General features: G+C 40.7%; 1 protein-coding gene across 6 annotated transcripts; it reads left to right on the forward strand.

The window, feature by feature from the left end:
* Positions 1-1,855: 1,855 nt before the first annotated feature.
* Positions 1,856-17,480, forward strand: bcas1 (brain enriched myelin associated protein 1). Of its 6 annotated transcripts, XM_024005771.2 has the most exons (14): positions 1,858-2,133; positions 2,459-2,521; positions 3,034-3,118; positions 4,183-4,571; positions 9,840-9,998; positions 11,102-11,161; positions 13,536-13,571; positions 13,690-13,911; positions 14,040-14,117; positions 14,770-14,811; positions 15,161-15,289; positions 15,415-15,495; positions 15,940-16,146; positions 16,349-17,480. In XM_024005771.2, exons 2-14 carry the CDS (start codon positions 2,477-2,479, stop codon positions 16,400-16,402), a joined length of 1,587 nt encoding a protein of 528 aa, XP_023861539.1. In that variant the 5' UTR covers positions 1,858-2,133; positions 2,459-2,476; the 3' UTR covers positions 16,403-17,480. The 6 variants fall into 6 exon arrangements, with proteins under 6 accessions (XP_023861545.1, XP_023861540.1, XP_023861539.1 ...); XM_024005772.2 differs by lacking the exon at positions 13,536-13,571 and having other exon boundaries at positions 1,857-2,133; XM_024005773.2 differs by lacking the exon at positions 14,770-14,811.
* The last annotated feature ends 2,641 nt before the right edge of the window (positions 17,481-20,121 follow it).

A 20,121-nucleotide genomic window follows, 5' to 3' on the forward strand; every position in this document is an offset into this window, starting at 1 on the left:
ATCATGAACTGACTGAGCAGATATTACAATCTGGCAGAGTGGAAGTGGCAGAACTGAGTATTTGTGGAGGTCTTGATTATGGAACGAGTTGCAGCTGGTAGGGATCTGCTCTGACTCCAGCACACCTGTCTCCAACCACACAATCACACAGAGAGGGAGAGGGAGAGAGCGTACATGGGGAGTAACTGCAGGTCAAGAAGACACCGGATGAACACCAGAGGGCGTAGCAGGAGCAGATGTGACACAAAAGTATGTAAACACCCCTTCAAATTACTGTATTTAGGTATTTCAGCCAAACCCGTTGCTGACAGGTGTATCAATTCGAGCACACAGCTATGCAATCTCCATAGACAAACACTGGCAGTTGAATGGCCTTACTATAGAGCTCAGTGACTTTCAATGTGGCTTCGTCATAGGATGCCACCTTTCCAACAAGTCAGTTCATAAAATTTCTGCCCTGCTAGAGCTGCCCCGGTCAACTGTAAGTGCTATTGTGGAGTGGAAACTTCTAGGAGCAACAATGTCGACACAGAACGGGACCACCGAGTGCAACACCCACTACAGAGTTCCAAACTACTTCTTGAAGCAATGTCGGCACAATAACTCTTTGTCAGGAGCTTCATGAAATGGGTTTCCATGGCGGAGCAGCCGCACAGAAGCCTAAGATCACCATGCCAAAGTCCGGCTGGAGTGGTGTCAAGCTCGCCGCCATTGGACTCTGGACCAGTGGAAGCGCGTTCTTTGGACTGATGAATCACACTTCACCATCTGGCAGTCCGAAGGGATGAATCTGTGTTTGGCGGATGCCAGGAGAACGCTACCTGCCCGAATGCATAGTGKCAACTATAAAGTTTGGTGGAGGAGGAATAATGTGTCTGGGGCTGGTTTTCATGGTTCAGGCTAGACCCTTTAGTTGTAGTGAAGGGAAATCTTAACATTACAGCATACAATACATTCTATACGATTCTGTTCTACCAACTTTGTGGCAACAGTTTGGGGAAGGCCCTTTCCTGTTTCAGCATGACAATGCCCCCGTGCACAAAGCGAGATCCATCTGGAAATGACTTGTCGAGATCGATGTGGAATAACTTYACAGGCCAACACAGAGCCCTGACCTCAACCCCATCGAACACCTTTGGAATAAATTGGAATTCCAACTGCGAGCCAGGTCTAATCGCCCAACATCAGTGCCCGACCTCACTAATGCTCTTGTGGCTGAATGGAAGCAAGTCCCGGCAGCAATGTTCCAACATCCTAGTGGAAATCCTTCCCAGAAGAGTGGAGGCTGTTATAGCAGCAAAGGGGGGACCAACACCATATAAATGCCCATGATTTTGGAATAAGATGTTTGATGAGCAGGTGTTCACATACTTTTGGTCATGTAGTGTATAATGTTATGTTATGTCAATGATCTTAAAATGAATCCAGCTTTCAGGCTCTACATTATCGTAGACTTCTTTGGTGATATGCTGTCATTGAATTTTTGGTTTATTTTTAACTTGTTTTGTTCACGATCATATTGGTCATGAACTGTTCTTTCTGTCATATGAAGTAACTGAATACAGTAACCTAAATAAAACACTGTAAAAGAAATCTGTGTTTAAGCTGTATAACAGCTTAATATGAAAGTAAGTAGTTATCGTGTGTCAGTTATTTGGACTACTGCCCCACCAAGCAAACAAGCAATGCTTCCAATGGTTTCACATATCCTACGTTCACATCCTGTTGTATCCTAACCTATTAGTCATGAGTTTACCACACTCTGCAGTTTCTCATGGGCTCTTGGAGGTTTCCAGCAATGTCATCAAAATCTGTCTGATAAAGCAAAGCTTATCATCATGTTCTCATTTGAAAATGTCCAGACAGAATTCATGACATTAGCATGAGTACCTCAGAGATGCTCTGACAGTTGACAGAGTGTTATTGCTGTGGTTGTGTGTTTGGCATTCAAATAGATCCCTTTTTTATTAGTAAGAGATAGCCCCACCCCTTTAAGAACAGGGCTAAACCCGTATCTATATATACTTAGTTTAGCAGTTTGCAAAGCAGTAAGTCAATCTCCAATTTGCTCCCAGCAGTAGCTGGAATACTACAGACAGACTGTAGTAAACTCACCAAAGGAGTTGGCATAAGGTAAGACATAGCCTCAAATACTTTTAGCTTTATTTCGATTGTCATTGGTTTATTGTTGCTTCTCTATAGCCATTAAATGTGAACATACAGTATGCTATTCTTCTTATGTTGTATCTATTAGCTTTGCTTCAAATGTTATTCATTTATTCAAGATGAGTAGCCTATTTTATTGGTATACATTATAACATTTGAATTCATCTCACGCTGTTGTTGGAAGCTATTTGGAAGCTACTATATACTATTTTGATGCAAGAATGGAGTATCTCATCACAGCATTAACCTTAGGAACAAATGCACAAACACTGACAAACAGTTTCTTCTGCAGGTTTCAACTGTGATCAAGATGGGCAATGAGCATTCCAAAAACAAAGGACATACCAAAGATAAGGTATTGATGAGAAAAGCCAAACTTTACAGCATGCTTGTCTTACTTTGAATGTTGGAATACAGGGGCAAGAAGGCTAGTTCAGGGGCGGAATAGGCATCTGGCATTTTGGGCAAATACCAGATGAGCTGGTCCATTTTTTGCCTAGTGGGCCTGTCTAACATAAGTTTAATTTTAGCAAATGATGATGATCTGGCTAATAATGGGCCAGTGTGGGGGTTTGGAGGAAAAAGTTGGTTGGTGTTGGGACCTCAAGGGGAAAACATGGAACAGTGTGTTAGCAATGCCAGGGCTGATTTCTGGTCCCAGTCCACCCCTGGAAGTGTTTACTGTCTAATATTAGCAGTTTCAAGATACAGACAGTAATTTAGTAGGGATATTACTAGTACACATACATCTAATACTATATAATTGATGGTTTGTCCAAAATTGAGTAATGATGAAAGTGATGTAATGAAAATAATGAAAACAATGATGGCAAGAGAAACTGATATCAACAATCCTTCTTCTTATAGTCCGAGCAGGCTCTGGACAAGCACCCGGAAGGAGAAGTGAATAGCCATGCTGTAAGCATCGTGTACGATGGCCTGGAGAATAGTGGTAAGTGCCCAGTACACAAGGCCATTATTACATCCACTAATATATGGCTTTGAGTGGTTTGGTAGCCATTTATCCTGTTGTCACCTGATTGTTACCCCATGATCAATACCCTAAACTTTGGGCCCAACTGGTTGCAACACCTCGGTCTATAATGCTAGTTATTCATTTACAGCTCCAATGGGATGATATGACAGTGACAGTATGTCACTTGTAATCAATCTTGAATTGTTGGATTAGTCTGGATCAATTTACAAGTCTCTCTTAATTCTCTGTAAATACAGCAGTCGGTCAGTGCTACTGGGTGGTGTTCAATGTTAACTCTAGGCGTATTCTTGAACATAGAGGATGAACAGATGTTTGATCTATCTATGTGTATATTGTCTCACTGGATCAACAGTCAGGTACAAGAATTTTCAGGCCAAGTCCATATGTATTTTCTCCAAACGCGATAATATTGATATTGGTCGTCAAGGGGCGGCAGGTAACCTCGAGGTTAGAGCGTTGGGCCAGTAACCCAAAGGTGCTAGTTCGAATATCGGAGCTGACAAGGTGAAAAATCTGTCGCTGTGCCCTTGAGCAAGGCACTTAAACCTAATTGCTCAGGGGGAGTTGGGATATGAAGCAACATATGTCCATTACACACTTGTGTGTGACAGGACAAATATAAGCACCCCCAAAAATATAATTTGATATCAGCAAGTGAGACACTAAGCCACTGTTTCTAGAACCGGTTGTGTTTGTTTCACACGACTAGTCTATATGTCTCTAGTAGCACATTAGTTTTACATACAGAGCAAGGGAAGGAATTGCTTGCATTGCATTTAGGGTAATGACCTTAGCACTGCATTGATTAGTCATAAGGGTAGTATCAATAGAAAACACATTTGGCAAAGTTGCAGGCTATTTACCACACATACTCCCCTTTTCTTCAAAATGATATGTTGCCAGACATCTGATAGATCGATCATAGCCAGGTATTACCAACCTGATGCTTGTGTACAAACGATGAATCATAGCAAATTACTTTCTATTTCCTGTCACACCAAGTAACCTATCTCTTGCAGATACCAGTGAAGCAGCTGTGGAGCAGAACAGTCAGCCTTCCTCACTGCCTCCCACTAAAGAGCCAGGTATAGTGGAGGCAAACGGCAGTGGTTGTGCGCCTGTGGTGGTGGAACAGGAGCCTGTCATTGAGAATGTTCCAGAAGCGGAAGCAGAGACTGCTAAGACGAAAACCATACCAGAACCGGAACCAAACCACCAAAAGAAGGAGCCCAAGGAGAGTTCAAAAGAAAGAGTGAACGTATTTGACAACCTCTTCAAGAAGAAAGCTACACCTCAACCCAACCCTGATCCAGCCCCTGAAAAGGAGGATCCCATAAAGGACAAAACTGTGGAGGAGAGTAAGAGTTCCCCGGAAGTCCCTGTAACAGTGACCGATGGGATCCACGCTGTAAGTATCTAATCAGTAACCTTCAAATTGGGTTGGCATAAGTTCCATTTCAACTTTACTCAGTGTAGTGATCATTGATTAATGATCATCAACTCCTAACTTGAGATGTTCATATATCTACATCTAAATGATTTTGGTTATTCCAATGTAGTTAACTAAGGATATAGCCACTGTAATGTGAGTTGTACTTTGAATTGGTAACATTAACTTACAATAATATTGCACCTGTTGTGAGAACATCAACACGTCATTCTTCACTTTCCAGTGTTTAACAAAACACATTACAAATCTAACAAAAATTCTTGTTGATTCAAAGGAGGCAAGCGAAGTCTTGATGGCTGCACATTTGTTTCCAAAGCAACTGGCAGTCAGATTCTCATTTCCGGAGGCAGAGTCTGAACTTTCATCACTGCTGGATTTTTTTACGGTAGACCGCATTCAAATCACCACTGGAAGCTTTGAAGAGCAGCCAGTAACCACTGATGAGCAGCCTACGGAGGAAAGTGTCAGCCCACCTGAAGAGGAGACAACAGAACCGGTCTTTGGTGAAGAACCCACAGAGGATACAACTGTGGAGAAGAGCCCCGTACCCAAAGAAGAGCTGGAAGAAATTGTATATGTTCTTGAAAATGAAGCTGCTCTATACTCAGCAATTGCTGCAGAACTAGAAGAGCTGGAAGAAATTGCATATGTTTTTCAAAATGAAGCTGCTATTTACCCAGCAATCGCTGAAGAACTAGAAGAGCTGGAAGAAATTGCAGATGTTCTTGAAGATGTAGCTGCTGTAGAGTCAGAAGAACTTGAATCTAGCCCCAGTGCTGAAGAGACGACTGAGAAAAACAAGAAGAACGATGAAGGGAAAGAAACAAGCGACTCATCATCGAGGTTGCTCAGTCAGCTGCAATCCGCATGTATGAAAATCATTAAAGAATCAGTATATAGCCCTGTCCGTGTCTGTACTGAGGTGTCTGCAGAGCGCTGCGGCACTATTAACATTACACTTAAGGTCAGTCTAAGGCAGAGAAGGGATTTGAAATGCGAGGATGAGACTTCTGCTGAAACAGCATTGGATATGGAGTAATTTACAGCTGAGGAGCAGGATCCTCTTCTAAGAATCTAGATTCCGTGAAGAAATTATTTGACACTGTGAATACCTACAAAAGGAGACTAATTGCAGTACTAGTATTATAATTGTTTTACTAATCTGACATGGTTATATGATTGTATGGTTTATTATACTGAACAAAAATATAAACGCAACATGTAAAGTGTTGGTCCCATGTTTCATGAGCTGAAATAAAAGATCCCAGAAATGTTACAAACGCCCAAAAAGCTTATTTAATTTCTCTCAGATTTTGTGCACAAATTTGTTTCGAGAATTTGGCAGTACGTGCAATCTGCACAACCGCAGACCACAACCGCAGACCACCTGTACGGCGTCGTGTGGGCGAGTGGATTGCTGATGTGAGCCATCCCTTTGCAAGCCATCATAATGTGAATTGCAGGCCTGAAAACCTCGAGTTTTAAGGCCACTGTACTAGGGTCAAACTAGGCCCTCAAAATAAGGCCGTATTAAATACTTGTTGTATTGTGTTAAAGACAACATTGTGAACAGTGCCCCATGGCGGTGTTGGGGCTATGGTATGTTTTGTTTACATCCCTGTAAGTGAGCATTTCTCTTTTGCCAAGATAATCCATCCATCAGACAGGTGTGGCATATCAAGAAGCTGATTAAACAGCATGATCATTACACAGATGCATGTTGTGCTGGGGACAATAAAAGGCCACTCTAAAATGTGCAGATTTGTCACACAACACAATGCCACAGATGTCTCATGTTTTGAGGGAGCAAGCAATTGTCATTCGGACTGCAGAAATGTCCACCAAAGCTGTTGCCAGAGAATTGAATGTTCATTTCTCCACCGTAACCATTCTCCAATGTTGTTTTTGAGACCGTGACAGTACATCCAACCGGCCTCTCAACCGCAGACCACGTGTAACCATGCCAGCCCAGGACCTCCACATCTGGCTTCTTCACCTGCGGGATCATCTGAGATCAGCCACAGCTGATGAAACTGTGGCTTTGCACAACAAAAGTATTTCTGCACAAACTATCTGCACAGAAACCGTCTCGGGGAAGCTCATCTGCGTGCTTGTCGTTCTCCCCAGGGTCTCGTCGTCCTCCTCAGGGTCTTGACCTAACTGCAGTTCGGCGTTGTAACTGACTTCAGTGGGAAAATGCTCACCTTCGATGGCCGCTGGCACGCTGGAGAAGTGTGCTCTCCACGGATGAATCCTGGTTTCAACTGTACAGGGCAAATCGCAGACAGCGTGTATAGCATCATGTGGGTGAGTGGTTTGCTCTTGTCAAAGTTTTGAACAGAATGTCCCATGGTGGCGGTGGGGTTATGGTATGGGCAGGCATAAACTACGGACAACGAACACAAATGTATTTCATTGATGGAAATTTCTATGCATAGAGATACCGTGATGAAATCCTGGGGCCCATTGTCGTGCCATTCATCTGTCACCATCACCTCATGTTTCAGCATGATTTACATTTACATTTACATTTAAGTCATTTAGCAGACGCTCTTATCCAGAGCGACTTACTAAAATGATAATGCGCAAGGAGCTGTACACAATTCCTGAAATCTGCAAATCTCCCAGTTCTTATATGGCCTGCATACTCACCAGACATGTAACCCATTGAGCATGTWTGGGATGATCTGGATGAACAACATTCCACAGACCACAATCAATAGCCAGATAAACTCTATGCGGGGGAGATGTGTGAGGCAAATGATGCCCACACTGACTGGTTTCTAATCCATACGCATACCTTTTTTTAAAGGTATCTGTGACCAACAGATGCATATCTGTATTCCTAGCCATGAAATCCATAGATTAGGGCCTAATTTATTTATTTCAATTGACTGATTTCCTTATATGAACTGTAACTCAGTAAAATCTTTGAAATTGTTGCATGTTGGGCTTTATATTTTTGTTGTGTTCAGTATATTTTATCTTACCTATGATCTTTGCAATTAAAATGTTTAAAAGTCTCATTCAAAGTCTGGTTTATTTTTCAATTAATCGTGTTAAGGTTTTACTTGTACACAGTACATTGTTCAGTGTTACCTGGTGTTGATATTTCAGTGTAACATTTCTAGTATTCATTCAGGTGTTATTAAATTAACTCTTTAAGTGTTAAGTTAACACTCATTGGTGTAAATTAACCCCAGTGTTGGTGTTAATAACCAGCATTCAGCAAACACCATGCCCATCATGATCATATTTCCCAGCATGCTCTATTGCATGTTGATTTGTTAAATTGTTTGTTTCCATATTGATTGATTGATTAATTAATCTTATTCTACTCAAATATAAATAACATAAATATTTCCCTGTACATGAATCCCATACATGAATCCTGAGCCGACAAGGTGAAAAATCAGTCGATGTGTCCTTGAGCAAGGCACTAATCCTAATTGCACCTGTAAATTGCTCTGGATAAGAGCGTCTGCTAAATGACTAAAACATACATGTAAAATAAAAATATATCTCCACTCTTGCTGGAGTGCAATAGGAATTACAAATCACGTTGCAAGCCATCATAATGTGAATTGCAGGCCTGAAAACCTCGAGTTTTAAGGCCACTGTACTAGGGTCAAACTAGGCCCTCAAAATAAGGCCTTATTAAATACTTGTTGTATTGTGTTAAAGAATTACATTTTAATACTAACATATTCAATCAGGATCTCACTTGGTGAAGGGCACAGGACTGAAAATTGATTATTACAACAACCATGCCTGTCACAAAAAAATACAGTCATGTGTGGTAGCTCTATAATTCACTTGAAAAGCAATGCACTCTGGGAAATATGCAAGTCAGGCTTTACACTAAGCAGTGTGTTAATTTAACACTGACTAGTGTCGACCCATATATAAACTGTTACATTTAACACTGCAGAATTTGCTGTGTATCTGCCCCATGTACATAAACATTCTCTCTGCTTCCGCACGGCAAGCGGTACTGGAGAATCAAGTCCGACACCAAAAGTCTCCTGAACAGCTTCTATCCCCAAGCCATAAGACTGATAAATAGCTAAAACAAATGGCTACATGGACTATCTGCATTGACCCTTCTATTTTATTGATTTTTTTTCTCTATTCTTTATGCAAACTCTATACACACTCACACGACACTCCAACACACACACAACACACACACACACACACCACCACAACACACACACACACACACACACACAACCCACACAACACACACACACACACACACACAGACACAGACACAGACACAGACACAGACACAGACACAGACACACACAGACACAGACACACAGACAACAAGCACTGACTACACACACACACTCACATGCAATCATCATATGCGCTACTGCTACACTGTTTAGCATAAATCCTGATGCGTAGTCACCTTACCCCTATACACATCTAACCGTACCACTCCAGTATCCCTGCACATTGTAAAAATGGTATTGGCACTGACCCAGGAACTGACCCTGTATATAGCTTACCCACTTTCTTGTGTTGTTATTTCTATTTCTCATGTGTTTTTTTGTTCTACTTTACTTTTTGTATTTATTTTTTATAGTACTACCACATTGTCGGGAAAGAGCAAGCAAGTAAGGCATTTCACTGTACTAGTGCACGTGACAATAAAAAACTTGAAACTTAAATTCAAATTCAACTCAGTTATTCTCATTGAATCTTGTCCTAATGTATAGATCCGTCTGGGGAGTTTATGTTAAGAGGGTGGGATGTGTTGACATATTAGATAGAGTCAACTCATGTTCCTGTTGAATAGATAGTCTTGTTCAATGACTGGAGTGAAGCCCAGATGATGAAGGAGCATTGTTTCATTTAAACTAAGTCGAATTACTGTAAGAAATATTGAATGAAATGTATATATTGTTGGATAAGAATGGAGGATTTTCTTAGAATACCACCAAACAAGATATTTGAGTTTGCTGACATTTCTCAGAGAAAAGAGAGAGACAGAAGTCTCCAACATTGCTGAATATCAATGAGTGTGTGTGTGTGTGTGGGGGGGGGGGGACAGGCTATAATAAAAGGGTGATTGTTGATCGTGCCCCAAGTAGGCAGAGGCATGGTTGGAATTGTGCTCCCATCTCAATGCTGCGTCTAACAGACTCATTGCATGTCAGCTCCAGTGCTCCAACACATTCACATTTCTGAGGGATAATTATTTGTGGTTGCCTATAGGAGCCACTTGATGAGGTAAAGGAGGAGGTCAACCCTAGTCCAGAGGCAGAGGACGTCAAAGGCCCCGGAATTGGCGAGGAAAGCAATCACCTTGAGGAAAACCAAGAGGGTGAGAGTCAAACAGAAGATAATCCAGTTATGAACTTCTTTAAAACACTAGTAAGTCGATAATTTTTTTTTTTATTGAATATGATTTGTGTTGTTTAAAGAATTGAAGAGTTGTTTTAATGGTCCATAAGTGAATAGATATGCACAAATATGTGATTGCCTAATGGTTGTTTTATAATACATTTAAAAGGAGTTTGTGTAAATGAGTGACATTGCTTCATAAATCTGTAACCTTTGCCAAAATTATTTCAATCCTTTGTAAAAATCCACTGTGAACCACTATGAACACTAATTGAAGAACCATCATTTATTTTGTATTGAAAAGGAAGATTCGTATAATGCTATCATAATTCCAAATATGCCTCTGAATAGCAAAACGTTTGGCCTATAATGCTTGATTATGCTCCTAATCAACTAAATGAGAAAGCATGCTCCATCAGTGATGCCATTGTATTTTAGACTGTATAGTGCTGGTCAGTGATCTCGCTCATTGTGTGTGATAAATATGTGTAGAGTCAGCCTAAGGGCAATGAGGGCGTCTCTAAGAAAGAGAGACCCCGTCTTGAAGGAATGATTACACAGGCAGCTATTGTCATTTCTCTTCATCATGCCTTCTTTTGGAATTATGCCTCCATAAAGAGTTAACATAGCCCCAGCGCCATGCTAATCAAATCCTTTGAACATGCGGGAATGTGGTGGTCTTTTGTTCAGCCAATAGTGTGAGCTCACAAGGGAGGCCTGTGCCATTGGAAGTTGAAATGCATGAAGATAGAGCGAGGGAAGGCCTACGCCATCTCCAGAGCACAATGGCTGTCACAATGAGAGAGCATGTACTGTATGTGCTTTGCCAGGGGCCTCTTTGTGTGCCATCAGTTAGACAACCGTAGACGTCAATGGCTATATGACTAATTTAAAGACATTTAGGAAAATAGTCATTTCACTGTACCCTGTGACAGTAACTCTCTTATCAAAATAAACATTGCTGTTATCTTCTGTATGCATTGCATTTCATTTGAAAGAAAGAAATGAAACATCAACATACACTTAAATGCTAGATCTTTTCATAGGAAACAAAGGTTAGTCACAATTTTGACTGACATCCAAGATACGTACGCAGACACTCGTGACTCAATATATGTCTGTGTTTTACCAAGGTGACTCCTACCAAAAAGAACAAGCAAGGAGCTGCCACCCCTGATGTTACAAAAGACCAAGTAAGCATGTATTTTTATTTGAGACATAATATATTATGCAAAAGCACTGAATCCCATTTAAATACAGATACAATTATGCACGGAGATCCTACAGTATAGTATACTGTATTCTATACTGAACAAAACATATTTAAAGGCAACATGCAACAATTGATTTTGATTTTACTGAACTACAGTTCTTATGAGGAAATCACTCAATTGAATTGAATAAATTAGGCCCTAATCTATGAATTTCACATTACTGGGAATACAGATATGCATCTGTTGGTCACAGATACCTTAAAATGGGCCTCACAATAAGCCTCAGGATTTGTGTTGTTTAAAGAATTGAAGAGTTGTTTTAATAGTAAGGTCCATAAGTGAATAGATATGCAAAAATATGTGATTGCCTAATGGTTGTTTTATAATACATTTAAAAGGAGTTTGTGTAAATGAGTGACATTGCTTCATAAATCTGTAACCTTTGCCAAAATATTTCAAGCCTTTGTAAAAATTAATTGTGAAACCACTACAAACACTCTTGAAGAACCATAATTTATTTGGTATTGAAAAGGAAGATTCGTATAATGCTGTCATAATTCAAAATATGCCGCTGAATAGCAAAACATTTGGCCTGTAATGCTTGATTATGCTCCTAATCAACTAAATAAAATAAAAGCATATTTTAGACTGTATAGTGCTGTCAGTGATCTCGCTCATTGTGTGTGATAAATATGTGTAGAGTCAGCCTAAGGGCAATGAGGGCGTCTCTAAGAAAGAGAGACCCCGTCTTGAAGGAATGAGTACACAGGCAGCTATTGTCTTTTCTCTTCTTCATGCCTTCTTTTGGAATCATGCCTCCATAAAGAGTTAACATAGCCCCAGCGCCATGTTATTCTCCTTTTTGTGCATTCATATTGCCATCGATAACATCATGCCTGCCCATACCATAGCCCCAACGCCACCATGGGGCACTATGTTCATAATGTTTACATCAGCAAACCGCTCGCCCACACGACGCCGTACAGGTGGTCTGCGGTTGTGAGGCCGATTGCACGTACTGCCAAATTCTCTAAATCAACGTTGGAGGTGGCTTATGGTAGAGAAATTAGCATTAAATTATCTGGCAACAGCTCTGGTGGACATTCCTGCAGTAGTATGCCAATTGCATCTGTGCCGTTGTGTTGTGTAACAATTTTTAGATTGGGCTTTTATTGTCCCCAGTACAAGATGCACCTGTGTAATGATCATGCTGTTTAATCAGCTTCTTGATTTGCCACAACTGTCAGGTGGATGGATTATCTTGGCAAAGTAGAAATGCTCACTAACAGGGATGTAAACAAATTTGTGCACAAAATCTGAGATAAATAAGCTTTTTTGTGTGTATGGAACATTTCTGGGATCTTTTATTTCATTTTATGAAACATGGGACCAACACTTTACATGTTGCGTTTATATTTTTTTCAGTGTATATTTAATGCTATACAATTATTTCCCTAAAGTCATCTAAAATAATAATGGCAGCTTTTCATGCCTTAATTTACCTTCAGTAGAAAGAGAACATCTTTCTCATTGCTTACACCAACAAAGGTGAAAAAAGAACAAGTGAAACACATCTCACTCTTACCACTTGTCATTATCATCCCTTTGGTAACATGACGCCTCATTTAACATTGCCGTCGTTAACATCTACACTTGCATCTACAGTTGCAACATATTTACCTACAGTGAGAGGCTTTTGGGTGACTGTAATTGTAACTGTTATTGAATGCCGCAGAAAAAAAACATACATTCATCATAGCCTGGTTCCTCTCTAGGTTTCTTCCTAGGTTTTGGCCTTTCTAGGGAGTTTTTCCTAGCCACCGTGCTTCTACACCTGCATTGCTTGCTGTTTGGGGTTTTAGGCTGGGTGTCTGTACAGCACTTCGAGATATTAGCTGATGTACGAAGGGCTATATAAAATAAACTTGATTTGATTTGATTTGATCATATTGAATACCAAAAATGTCAAATACAGGCTGAGTTAAACAGATCAATGATTCTTGAGCCTTACTAAACAAGTATTTAGTAGTGTCAGCAGTCTGCCATAACTGGCATCCATCTTCTGTTGAAGGCCGAGAATACCTGTGCAGGCCAAGGGGCGTCTTACTCAGCTGTGGAGCCTGTTGCAAATAACCTTGGTCAAACCAGAACTAAAATCTTGCTTAATATGTTCAGAAGTTCAATTGTTTACGTAGTCTGTCCACGAGAGATTAGTTGCCAAAAATGCCTCTTCAGGTCCTCTAATCAACCTGTTTAGACAGAAGGTACATGATCTCTTAGCAGAAACAGAATGGTGATTATTCTCCTTATTACCAGCACTAGCTATTGTTTTTTTGTTGTCGTCACAAAACAGTCACAGAAAGAGGCCCAACCAACAGCAACAACTACAGTGAGTACTGAATGAATAAATAAATACATAAATCATGTTTTGTGACCTATTAACTGGGTGTTGGTGATCAAATGTTCCTATTTTGCTTCCTTTTCCATTGTGCCTCTCGCTCGAATAGGCTGCACAAGTAGTGGATGCTCCAGCAGCAGCCAAAGGAGGAATGTCAATCCCACCACCCCCGCCTCCAGCCCCAGCACCACCTAAGATGGAGGTTAAAGCAGAAATAGCAGCCCAACCTGGGACAAACACACCAAAAAAAGAACCAAAGGATGATGCCAAAGAACCAGAGGCCACCAAGTCGAAATCGGACAGCCCGTTCAGCAGACTTTTCAGCAGAAAGGTAAGCCAATACTGGCACTGTAAGGCACTTAAACGCAATCTTTGGCAAATTGATAACTTTCTGTAAAAGAGAATAATATAATGTATGAATGTCTGTGTCAGATTGTAACAGTTTGATCTGAATTTGAGGCATTGCTAGGCCTCAAGTCTAAAATCAAGGTTAAATCAACAAGTGGAGCCAGTGCACCTGCCAAGCCTCCTGCAGTGGTAAATGACAATACAACATTCAGCCATTTTGAAACTAACACAGTTAAGCTCACTGTGACATCCATCATTTCATATAACTGTATTAAAATCATTGCATCTTGTGGGTACACTATATACTAGCTATATCATACAGACTGCTGCCTTTTCTCTTGTGCAGAGCATCAGTACAGAGACCAAACAGAGCAGTCCCTCAGAGCATTCGTGTAAATGTAGACCTATCTTCATACTTCAAGTGACATTTCATGGAGTTTCATTGCTGATGTTTTTCTCAATGTGGAATCAACACACCTAAGATAGCGCCGCAATCAGCTAGACTGAGGCACGGCTTGTGGAGAATGGGCTTAGGTCTGCATTCATTCATCATCCGTGAACATTAATAGCATCCCACAACATCAGAAATCCAACAATATCTAGTTCAGTATTTTGAGGCCAAAGTAACTACTAATATAACAGCAGACCAAATATTGATTTCAGAAACTGAATTTGACTCTTTTTTCCATTCCGACTGTGTGCTTCTTTGTGTATTTATTTGTGAGGTGAAGTGTGCTTTTACAAACCTACCTGTGCCTTGCCATGTTGCCCATTCAGTATAAAGCCTAGATAGTGTGTTATACAGCACATGTTCAGATCAACATCATTCTGCCCTCCACAGACAGTGGAACCAGTGGAGCCACAGCCAGTTGTTGAAGTACAGGTAGAAATGGATAACTCTCTTGGCATACTCCATCCACCCTGTGCCGTCTTTTTCTCTTTCGGTCGGGTTGCATGGTCGAATTGGGTATTCATGCTATCAGTTATAATTGGTCTCATTCGTCTCATCAATAGGGTGGCCCTAAGGGGCAAAGTACATCACATCTCTTTTACAGTACCAGTTTTGGTTCCAGAGTATAGCTTTTCATCCCCCTCATGTCTTTCTTCTCTGTTTGGTGGGATATTGTCTGGTTCTTCCAGGTGGCTGATTCGTTTTTTTTTTGCCTTTATACACACCTTAATCCTGAGAAGGACTCATAACTACATTTTTCTCTTCTGCTGTTCCGATAAAGGAGATAGACGCCTCAAAGACGGCTACTCTGGAGGCCTCTGCCAAACCAGAACCACCACTGGCACCTGCACCAAAAGAGGGGAAGAAACCGGCTGTAGCCAAAGCCTCCTTTTCTCTTTTCAAGCCCAAGGTAAGGCAGATATTTTACTTACATCCCACTTTGGTTCTCAACGGGAACTACACATGCTAGTTATTTTGGAAAGACAGGAAAATGTGCAAATGTGATAAACAATAACGGAATGATGTGACTTTGAGGACCTGCTAAACCAAATGGCTTCAAAAGTCCTGACGGCTTCAACAAGTGGAGTCCGACTCCTCAAGAAACCTTTCAAAGGGGTAAATGACCATTCCTGACAGCCAGTGTGAAATTAACAAGAGTGATCTCACTGAGTTCAGCTTATGCTGGTACTACCATATTGAAATATCCTGCACAAATAATGTACATTATTTGGTAGATCAATTGATATCTGTTGCATACACATTATCAAAAAACAGCTGGTTAGACTAGTGATAGTTTTTCCATTTCTAATTTCTATAAATTATATCTTTACCAAACAGAACAATGCTCTCATTAATCTAGTCATTATTTCATTGCGTCAATTGTGCTCTTGTATTGTGCTAGTTAATGTATTAATGTGTGGGCTCAGCTTTACCTGGTGAGAGAAAGGAGGCAACGTCATAATACAGCTTTGGATCGAGGAATGGCTTTACGATTAACATTACATGATACAAATTACACTCAGAAATTTATCTTTTGATTATTTGTCGTAATTCAATCAGGCTTCTGAGCCCAAAAAGGAAGCCCCAGCCCCAGCTGCAGAAGCCATAGCTGGCCCAAGTGTGGCCAAGGAAGAACCAAAGGCCCCAGAGATCCCTGCTGTGGACAGCAAGCCAGCATCAGGACCCTCCGAGGGTGGGGACAATTCCCCCGTCCTCCCTAAGAGGCTGGAGAAGAGGAACTCCATCCACTTGTTCTTCAAAAACCTGGTAGGCTGAATTGGCAATTCCGCTCTTAATCAAATGTGCCACCACTAGATGGCCTCAGAAACTTATTATGACTGTGAGCCATTCTTTACAATGAAATGTCGAGAGATATGGCTTATGGAAAAGTAATGTGAGAAAATCAAATGTAGATTCTCATATAAAGTTCTACATTGATAAGTGGAAAAAAACTTTCKTTTCCTTGCAGGGGAAACGCCAGTCAGACGCAGGAGTACAAACAGAACCTGAGAAGACCAAATAAAAAGGAAACTCCCCTTATTTGACCCCCCAAAATAATCTGGAAATGAACTTTTGATTTGTTAGATACATCATTTTTGATCATCTGATCGCACTATTGAAGGGATGGTGGTAAGAGCAAGTTCTTTGAGGGACAGAGGCTGCAACTGGTCTGGTCAAGTCTTTGTGGAGTATTTCAGAGTTGTTCTTTGTCAAGGAGGTAAAATATATGTTTGGTTGAAAGGCTTGATAGGTAGAAAGAGGTGTGGCTAGTGACTTGAACTGGGAGAAACATCCATTATCTGTTGCCTGTGCTGTTGAACTTAACCTCTCTCTCTATAAATTATGCAGCATTTACCCWTGCTTTGACAGATTAATGCACATAATGATGTAATGCGATATATAACGTTTTGCTTAATTTTTTTCACTTGGTGTAAAAATAGAACTAGTCTGAAAGAACTTGTGAAGTGCATACAACGGTTTCAGATAAGTTCATAGGATGGTTTATAGAATAGATGCATAAAGCTCAGCTTGAGATAAAGAGGTACTATTGGAATATACTCAACATATATTGGAGGAGTGGGGGAAATTTTGATTATGTTTTGATTAATGATTAACACGTGCACTTTACAATGTCCTTTTTAACTTGGCAGGAACTGTACATGGATGCAAATATATAATTGATGATAAATATCAAATATTTGATATACAATATGTATAATATATAAATATACCATTTATTATTATAATCATACACAGGGGGACATCACAATCGTTATGTTTGGTGGGCTGCACATATCACCTGGTAGTCTATAGAGCTAATACTGCATAGTCACGAATCAAAGCTGATTTACATTTTCCTAAGGGTTTTCCTAAGAATGGTGGTTAGTTTTCATGTGATTGAACTGTTTAACATACTGTATGTGTGCCTGTATGAAAACTGTTATAATTTTTGGGATCATGTCTGTTTATTTCTGCATCTATTGACTATATATAGAATCTGCAAATAGATTATTTCCTGTGCCAACCCTTCACAAATATATGATACCATAACATTATATGTGTCTTATTAAAGGACTTTTTCTCTAACTGTTTAAAGAGAATACATGTGTACAATATTTCTTTCATTTTTTTTTCTATGTTTCAATTTAGGCCAAAATTGATCAGGAAGGAAATAAGAATAAAAATATTTAGGGTTAATTTAAATTATTGCTCATGTTATCATCAAACAGGATTACCAAGTGTTGCAATAACTGAAAAAGACATGACCCAACAAGTTTATCTTGCATGACTGAAGTAGGAAGCCAAGCTGTTTTACAGTATGTTTGAAGGCCACACCTCATTGAATACATACAACTTGAAAACACTGAACAGCACCCTTGCTAATCACCCAAGCAACGGCTTTGATTGTTATGTGCTTGGTCAGGTATTATTGTTATATGAGAGCCTGAGAGAGTGTGAATGAAAAACAGGCAAATGATATTAGCAGCTGATCTGAAGAATTGTAAGCCTGCCTGTGATAGAGAAGTGACTCTCTAATCTTTTTAAAGTGCCCCATCATGGAGTCCTCTGTCTGTGGAGGAATGCATTTTAGATAGCTGTGTCTGAGATCATCCACCATTAAGTGATGAGTCGCCGTCCCTGAAGGCACAACTCACACTGCTCCTTTGTTATCTGAAGCACTGTTCTTGCATTGCCCCCTGTAATCGCTGTGATCGCTTCAAATTGTGCATCAAAGAAATTGCCATGAAGTGGAAGGGAAAAGAGAGAGGGAGAGAGAGAGATAGATGGTGAGGGAGGCTATGGTTATGGTAGTACTGGACTAGACATTTTATTTGTTCCCATTGTCTGTCCTTTTCCCTGCTGATCATTTCAATTTTAAGAGGCAGAATCACATTTAGCTTTGGCAGTAACAATATCATACTAATATGTCTGAGAGAACTGAGTTAATACTTATTATTTTCAGAAGAGAAGTAGTAAAAGGTAGCACATGATGGACCAGGAGAAATACAGAAGCTATTTTCTAAACGTGCTTTGACTAACGACTTCAAACTACACAGACGGCTGTGTGGGAGTGGGAGACTTTTTGATAATGCATAAACTGATGCATCTGAACTTACTGTGACTCCACCTTTGTGGCAGTACATACTGTACACACTCTTGAATATGCATAATGTCAGATATGGAACAGTTATTCCTATGGGGATAGCTTATTCAGCTATCCCCATAGGAGAACCGTTCAAAAAAACTTTTGGGTTCCAGATCAAATAGTATCTAACAGTGCAGTAGTATCTAAATCAATTCACAATAATACACACAAATCTAAAAGTAAAAGAATGGAATTAAGAAATATATAAATATTAGATTGAGCAATGGTGAAGTGGCATTGACTAAAATACAGTATAATAGAATACAGTATATACATATGAAATGAGTAAAGCAGTATGTAAACATTATTAAAGTGACTAGTGTTCCATTATTAAAGTGGCCAACGATTTCAAGTCTATGTATATAGGGCAGCAAATCAAATGTTATTTGTCACATGTGCCAAATACAACAGGTGTAGTAGACCTTACAGTGAAATGCTTACTTACAAGCCCTCAACCAACAATGCAGTTTTAAGAAAATACCTACAAAAACTAAGAGATAAGAATAAAAAATAATTAAAGAGCAGCAGTAAATAACAATAGCGGGGCTATATACAGGGGGTACCAGTACAGAGTCAGTGTGCGGGGGCACCGGTGTCGAGGTAATTGAGGTAATATGTACATGTAGGTAGAGTTATTAAAGTGACAATGCATAGATAATACCAGAGAGTAGCAGCACTGTTCTGGGGGGTGGGGGGGTGCAAATAGTCTGGGTAGCCAATTGATTAGCTGTTCAGGAGTCTAATGGCTTGGGGGTAGAAGCTATTTAGGAGCCTCTTGGACCTAGACTTGGCGCTCCGGTACCGAGTGCCGTGCTGTAGCAGAGAGAACAGTCAATGACTAGGGTGGCTGGAGTCTTTGACAATTTGTAGGGCCTTCCTCTGACACCYCCTGGTATAGAGGTCCTGGATGGCAGGAAGCTTGGCCCCGGTGATGTACTGGGCCATACGCACTACACTCTGTAGTGCCTTGCGGTCGGAGGCCGAGCAGTTTCCATACCAGGCAGTGATGCAACCCGTCAGGATGCTCTCTATGGTGCAGCTGTAAAACTTTTTGAGGATCTGAGGACCTATGCCACATTTTTTCAGTCCCCTTAGGTTTTAGGTTTTGTCGTGCCCTCGGTGATGTGGACGCCAAGGAGCTTGAAGCTCTCAACCTGCTCCACTACAGCCCCGACAATGAGAATGGGGGCGTGCTCAGTCCTCCTTTCCTGTAGTCCACAATCATCTCCTTTGTCTCGGTCACATTGAGGGAGAGGTTGTTGTCCTTGCACCACACGGTCAGGTCTCTGACCTCCTCCCTATAGGCTGTCTCAGCGTTGTCAGTGATCAGGCCTACCACTGTTGTGTCATCAGCAAACTTAATGATGGTGTTGGCTGAGCACCCACCCCTGCGAGGCCCCCGTGTTGAGGATCAGCGTGGTGGATGTGTTGTTGCCTACCCTTACCACCAAGAGGGCGGCACGTCAGGAAGTCCAGGATCCAGTTGCAGAGGGAGGTGTTTAGTCCCAGGGTCCTTAGCTTACTGATGAGCTTTGAGGGCACTATGGTGTTGAATGCTGAGCTGTAGTCAATGAATAGCATTCTCACATAGGTGT

Source organism: Salvelinus sp. IW2-2015, linkage group LG17 (assembly GCF_002910315.2).
Source record: "Salvelinus sp. IW2-2015 linkage group LG17, ASM291031v2, whole genome shotgun sequence".
In the NCBI taxonomy this organism is placed as follows: Eukaryota; Metazoa; Chordata; class Actinopteri; order Salmoniformes; family Salmonidae; genus Salvelinus; species Salvelinus sp. IW2-2015.

Coding starts and splice junctions, on each gene's coding strand:
- bcas1 (XM_024005771.2), top strand. CDS start 2,477: ATGGGCAATGAGCATTCCAAAAACAAAGGACATACCAAAGATAAG. Junction 4,572..9,839: donor TGACCGATGGGATCCACGCT/GTAAGTATCTAA, acceptor GGTTGCCTATAG/GAGCCACTTGATGAGGTAAA. Junction 14,812..15,160: donor AGCCAGTTGTTGAAGTACAG/GTAGAAATGGAT, acceptor GTTCCGATAAAG/GAGATAGACGCCTCAAAGAC.